The 6,038-nt window shown below is 41.8% G+C and overlaps 2 protein-coding genes across 2 annotated transcripts in view; one reads left to right on the top strand and one right to left on the bottom strand.

Annotated features, from left to right (window-relative positions):
- The window catches only part of tefa (TEF transcription factor, PAR bZIP family member a), a 7,294-nt gene extending 3,169 nt beyond the window's left edge, over window positions 1-4,125 (top strand). The window contains exons 2-4 of the mRNA XM_019863953.1: window positions 584-922; window positions 992-1,212; window positions 2,202-4,125. Of these exons, the coding sequence (XP_019719512.1) occupies window positions 584-922; window positions 992-1,212; window positions 2,202-2,417 (776 nt within the window). The 3' untranslated portion in view covers window positions 2,418-4,125. The remainder of the gene's footprint in view (window positions 1-583; window positions 923-991; window positions 1,213-2,201) is intronic.
- Window positions 4,126-4,276: 151 nt separating this feature from the next.
- phf5a (PHD finger protein 5A) lies at window positions 4,277-5,642 on the bottom strand. The gene is made up of 4 exons (XM_019863987.1): window positions 5,519-5,642; window positions 5,210-5,233; window positions 4,588-4,754; window positions 4,277-4,506 (listed from the first exon to the last, which is right to left on the bottom strand). Exons 1-4 carry the CDS (start codon window positions 5,568-5,570, stop codon window positions 4,417-4,419), a joined length of 333 nt encoding a protein of 110 aa, XP_019719546.1. The 5' UTR covers window positions 5,571-5,642; the 3' UTR covers window positions 4,277-4,416.
- Window positions 5,643-6,038: the final 396 nt, after the last annotated feature.

Genomic DNA, 6,038 nt, shown 5'->3' with positions numbered 1-6,038 from the left:
GCCCGTCTGAAACCCTTTCCGGGCTTTAAAAATGTCTTTAAATGATCTTAAAATTTTTTCGTTAGCTTTTTTTTTTTTTTTACCGACTGTGAGATGCAACCAATCTAAGTGTGAAAAGGCATTGTGACAACGCACTTGCAAACCAATATACTGTAGATCCTTGTTTTCATCCATCAAAACCATGAAGAGTTTGCCTTCCGAGGATTGCAAAGCACTTTTTATCATCGGTAAATGTATTGATCTATTGGTTTATTGAACAGGGACAGTGATCGAAACAAAAACGCAATAAAACATTGCCACGTGCATTATTTGGAGCGTACTGTATCCAAAAATATGGATTAAAGTTAAGTGTTGTCTGTAGGCTATTCATAATAGTTGGTGCCCGCTCCCGTGTATTTTGTGAGCCCTGGGAAGTGGCCCGTATTGCCAAGAGTGTGCATTTGAACCACATTTACTTTCAGGCTGAACGAGAATCAACACAAATGTGCCTTCTACCTCGATACATGTTCACAAACAGCTTTATACATGTTTAAAAAAAGACCCACTATGGTGTTTGACTGTCTACATGTTCTGTGTGTGTTAGACACGGACAAGGAGAAGTTGGGGTTGGACGAGGATGCCGACCTCAGCGGAGGAGGCAGTGGGATGGAGCCGTCGGCCGCCCTCACCCCCGCCATCTGGGACAAAACCATTCCCTACGACGGTGAGAACTTCCACTTGGAGTACATGGACCTCGAGGAGTTCCTCATGGAGAACGGCATCGCCGCCTCGCCTGAAGAAGACGTCGCCATCAAGGCGGAGGAGGTGAAGGAGAAGCCGGCCGACGCGTCCCTGCTGCCAGTTAACGAGCTGGTAAAGTTCGATGAAGAGGTGGTGATCATCACAAACGGCGAGACCGACGTCACGTCTGATGTTACAGCAGGTGAGTGGAAACGGGGGGCAAAGGCGTTGAGTTCTTTCGATTTTAAACTTCCTTGTCTCCTCTCCTCAGAAGTGACAACAGATCCAGAGAGCGCGACCCCGGACGCCGTAGATCCCGACGACATCCAGGTTGACGTCAACTACGAGCCCGACCCCACCGACCTGGTCCTGTCGAGCGTACCGGGGGGCGAACTGTTTGACCCTCGTAAGCACAAGTTCACCGATGAAGATCTCAAGCCTCAGCCCATGATTAAGAAGGCCAAGAAAGTTTTTGTCCCTGAAGAACAGAAGGTACGCAACTTTTGTGCAGCCGCTTGTTGCTCGGCAATATTTGGGGAGGACAACCGTTTTTTGCTCCAAAGCACTGCTAGGGTGGAACCACATCAACACGAAATTCAAAAAAAAAAAAGAAAAAAAAGACATCACTTTTTTGGGGGTAATCTATGTTTTAGATGTTACCCACCAAAATGGAAAATTTTCGAAATGCCATTTGCCGCCCCACACGCAGATAAGCCGTTCTGATGTCTCACAGTGACTCAGCAGTCCTTTCCAGTCATTGAGTGACTTCTTGTTGACCTGAATTTGGCGACGATGTTGACAGGCAAGACATATCCCCCCCCGCCCCCCCCCCTGCAAGAATGCAGCTAAAAAGGAAATTGCTAATAGCCGGCTAGAATGAGTTGGACCAATGGAATTTGAAAGCACAAACAAACCATTAATGGTAAATATTGTCTTTTTGTCCTACTTTTTTTTTTCTTCCCCCCTGCCTCAAGAGGAAAGACTGAGATGACTGTTCTCAAGACAATTCAAGCACTTGTGTTTGTGATCGTATCCTTTGACTAAGGCGAAGAGCAGGATGGGAGTTTGGAAATGCAAATGAGCCCAATAGGAAATGAAAAATGAGTTTCACCCTGTTGCTCATCGAGGACTTGCCTGAAGAGGGTTGTTGCTTATATCGGCTTGGACTGAGGACCATGAAAACCATTTGGGTATATGAGTGACAGCTAAATTTAGCTTGCCCTGGGAAAATTTGGTATGGTGACCTCTGACCTGAATGGATTGGAGTATGCCGACCTGTGATCCGGATCGAGTTTCAATTGTGGCTTATGACAGAAATCAAAATGGCAATTCTTACACCCGTGCGATGAACGCAACTGTGCAGATATATTCTCATGCTTTCATTGTATAAATTTAAAGTCTTCAATTCTGTTCGGCGACACCCGAGTCTGCCAAGCAGCCACGTGAAGCAAAAATGACAAAAATGCGCAATGTTCTTTCAGGATGACAAGTACTGGCAGAGGCGGAAGAAGAACAACATGGCCGCCAAGCGCTCACGCGACGCCCGCAGGCTAAAGGAAAACCAGATCACCGTGCGAGCGGCGTTCCTGGAGCGCGAGAACACGGCGCTGAGGACGGAGGTGGCGGATCTGCGCAAGGAGTGCGGCCGCTACAAAAACATCGCGGGAAGTTACGAGGCCAAATTCGGAAAATTGTAAGGGGCCCAAAAAGAAAAAAAAAAACCACAGTTGTGAATGTCTTCCCTCCCTGTAGCATAAGGCGGCATTTGGGATTTGTTAGCCATCTTCTTTGTTGGCCATACTTAGATATATATGAAAAAAAAAACTGCCTAACAAAGGTTGGGGAAGGGGTGGCGTGGGGTGGTAATACCCTTTCAGACAGGAGCGTGGGTGTCACTTCCTGCCGCGGTCGCCTGGTGAACTGTTCCAAGTCATTGCACAAAACCAAACACGATGCAATGTCACACCAACAGCGTTCTCACTCGTCCTTCTTCTTTTCTTTTTCAAGTCTGGTGCCGGAAGACCTGTAGACTGCACTTAAGATTTTTTTTTTTCTAAATGGTGTGGTTTGGGGATGGAAAAAAAAAAGAGGAGGGGAAAAAGTGGAGCAGAGCGCGCGATGCAAACGGAAGCTCACGTTCGGAGCTTTGAGCGTTTGAGTGAAGCGCTTCTTGTGTTCTGTGCTTTTATCGGCTGTAAGAGGTCATCTTTTATTGATGGTATAATAATGAGCTTTTTAGCGTTGTGACGTCTTTTTTATTAAGATTAATTACAAGAGTTGATAGATGCGTCGCTATTGCAATACCTTAAAACGTGGTGACAGATTATTCCGGAATAATCTGTCACCACGTTTTAAATTTCCACTTGGTTTTCTATGTTCAACAAAACATGTTAAATATTTTTTTTTTTTCAAATTTAAGCAGGTGGAAAATATTGAAATGTATTCAGGGAATTACATTGTCCTGGTTTTCTGTGGGTGTGGGTGTGGGTGGGGGGGATTGTTGAGTGGGACACCTCACACTTTGGTGTCTGTGTGTGTCTGCCACGCTTGTGTCTTTGTGAATTTTATGTGTGACTTGTACAAACTCCCATCAATGCATGTCGTGGAAATGGTTGTCGCCTATTATGGGCCTTATTTGTTGTATCTCCCATCGTTTCACTCCCGGTCAAAGTACAAAACTAGGAGGAATCTCGTTTTGCGGCGATAAAAAAAATTTGATATCATAACATGCTCGGAGATCATCTGTTTCCTTTGTAATGTGTTTTATAATGTTCACGATGGGGGATGTTTGGTGTTTCAAAACAATGCATGGGGGAAAATGACAAAGTTTGTCATTTGACCTTTTTTTTTTCTCATCTAAATAATTTCAAAACCACATAAAGGTTACAACTATTGTTAAAAAAACGTTCAGTTCCCTTCATGTAATACTATGAAGTCGAAAGTAGCTTTTAGTACAGGGACATTCCGTTGCATCACCAGTGTTGTTTTTCGTGTTCAGTTTCTCTGCCGCTTCCTTATGGGTACTGTCCGTTCGCCAGGAAAGCTATGAGTTGCTAATCTAAGGCATGTCCGGTGGAATTTTGTGGATTTACGACATACCTCGATCTATCAAAGCACTTCCAGCCTTATTCATATTCAAATGCAGTTTAACCAGAGTTCTCGAGCATCGCCTTTTAAAGCGGTGTAATATGCGGACGATCGGCTTCCTGACCTGTTCGAAGTCGCTCTCACGCTTTCTGCTGCAGTCCGGATTGCATATCGGCCTTCTTTCGGAAATGTCCAACTTTTGACGTTGTTTTCTTTTGAAACTTTCATCTTTGTTAAATGCGGTCTTGACTTTTTCAGTCTGGTGACATTCATGTATATTCATTGTGTATAAATAAAGCCTTGCAGAGAACATCTTGACCAGTTGGTGGTGGTGGGGTGCTATTTCCATATTTACAGAACTTTATTCTGTTCTATGTGGGTATGCCCGAGAGGAATATTCTGTTTGAATTATGACAAAACTCTTTAATTAAATAATCTAGACAAGGCATTCTCACACAACACAAAGTCAGTTATTTGAAAGAGCTTTTATTGAAATCACTTAACAAATCGAGGTCACAAAAAAATTGTTGCCAGAAACGTTTATTTAAAAAAAAAAAAAAAAAAACTTGAAACTATGAAACTAAAAATGAAGATAAGACCACGGTGTCTTCACCTCTTCTTGAAGCCATACTTCTTCCGTTCGTAGAACAGATCTGTTTTCGAGCTTCCCAAATTCACAATCTTCGGACAGCCATCTCGCTGCGAAAAAAAAGAGAGCAACAGAGTGTCAGTGGACTTTCCAGTGGCTCTGAGATGGCAGCTAAAAGTATGACAACTGACATCTTTCTCCTGGATGGTACACTCTTTACAGTAGTAGGCGTCGGACACTCCCGGCCCTCCGCAGATGACGCAGCGTCCCTGGTAGGAGCCATAGTTGCACTCGTCGCAGATACGGACCAGCGTGCATGGCCTCACGTAAGAATCACAGATGACACACTTGCCATCGCCTAAAGAAGGGAAAAAGGTACAGATATACAGTCGGCATAATGTTCTTTAGGCCACCCCGAATAAACGCAGCACATACTGTGTTACAATTTGAGATTAAAGAATACAGAACAAGACCTCAGGAATAAAGTCACATTTTAAAAAGCCATTTTGTTGGCACTGGCATGTCATTCCACAATTTTTACAAAAACTGCACTTACGTTTGGACAAAAGTGGAATCCCACTGTTATTTCATAGTATTAGCTGGAAACTATTCGGTTTATTAACAGAAAATGCATTCCATTCGAATTAGTTGTGTATGTAAAAAATGATTTTTTTTTTTACTGCTGAAAAGATATGTGAAGAATGACTTCAAATGGTAACTCCACTCAAACATTGTCTTTACAATTTGTCAACACAATATACATATTCATGATGTGGTTGCATACAAAAAATAAGAGATAAGAAAAATACTCACATTTTTCGCAAAGTCTCCCGATGGCTGCAGAATTCAAAAATAGCAGTTAGTCAATTGTTCATTCACTTTATTTACTCGTATACACGTCTCTTCCACACATAACCCCCTGTTTATTTCCAAATTTGGCATTTAATAACAATATAATGTTCATGCAGACATTAACTTTGACACGCTAACACCGATGCTAAGTTTCAATGAAGTCCATGCTGCAACTATTAGCAAATAGCATTATCTTGCTCAAAACATGTCCAAGATCGGACAGTCAAGTAAAAAGATGTTGTATTCGTCGTATTAATGAATAAAACATACCAACACCGGCTTGCTTTCTACAGAAAATCAAATCTGGATGATGTTTTGCCATTGTTGGCTAACGAACTCCGAGCGAGGCAGCGCAGTAAACTTTCACCTTTGAACCCGAAAACCACATACGTCGATTTTACATTACCGCCATCTAGTGTCTCAAATGAGCATTACCATTACATGTGCTTTATGATGGTCACGTGTTTTATCAATTTGTTCATGTCCAGTATTTCTATAATTATAATCACATTATATTAAAAAAATTGGATGTGTTTATGGTGTTATGAAATATAATATATAGTAATATAATGTAGCCAAAGAAAATACGTCTCCATACGCGCAGATCCTCTCAGTTGCATAAAAAAATACACACATTTTAAATTATTTACAATATATATTCATCTAAAAAAATATGTTAAACCTTTTTAATTTCATAAATGTTTAAATTAGTTCTCAATAAAGATGATATGATAACGATATACGTCAAGCATGAATAATCTGTGTTTTTGTTCTTTAAGGACCAGTAAGC

Source organism: Hippocampus comes, unplaced genomic scaffold, assembly GCF_001891065.2.
Source record: "Hippocampus comes isolate QL1 unplaced genomic scaffold, H_comes_QL1_v1.1 scaffold74, whole genome shotgun sequence".
Taxonomy (NCBI): Eukaryota; Metazoa; Chordata; class Actinopteri; order Syngnathiformes; family Syngnathidae; genus Hippocampus; species Hippocampus comes.
This window is presented reverse-complemented; position numbering and strand designations above follow the sequence as displayed.

Excerpts from the sequence above, each read along its gene's own strand:
- phf5a (XM_019863987.1), bottom strand. The coding sequence starts at position 5,570 with ATGGCAAAACATCATCCAGATTTGATTTTCTGTAGAAAGCAAGCCGGT. Across the intron at positions 4,755-5,209 it reads CGGGAGACTTTGCGAAAAAT|GCGATGGCAAGTGTGTCATC; the intron begins GTGAGTATTTTT and ends TCCCTTCTTTAG. Across the intron at positions 4,507-4,587 it reads GTACCATCCAGGAGAAAGAT|CGAGATGGCTGTCCGAAGAT; the intron begins GTCAGTTGTCAT and ends TTTTTTTCGCAG.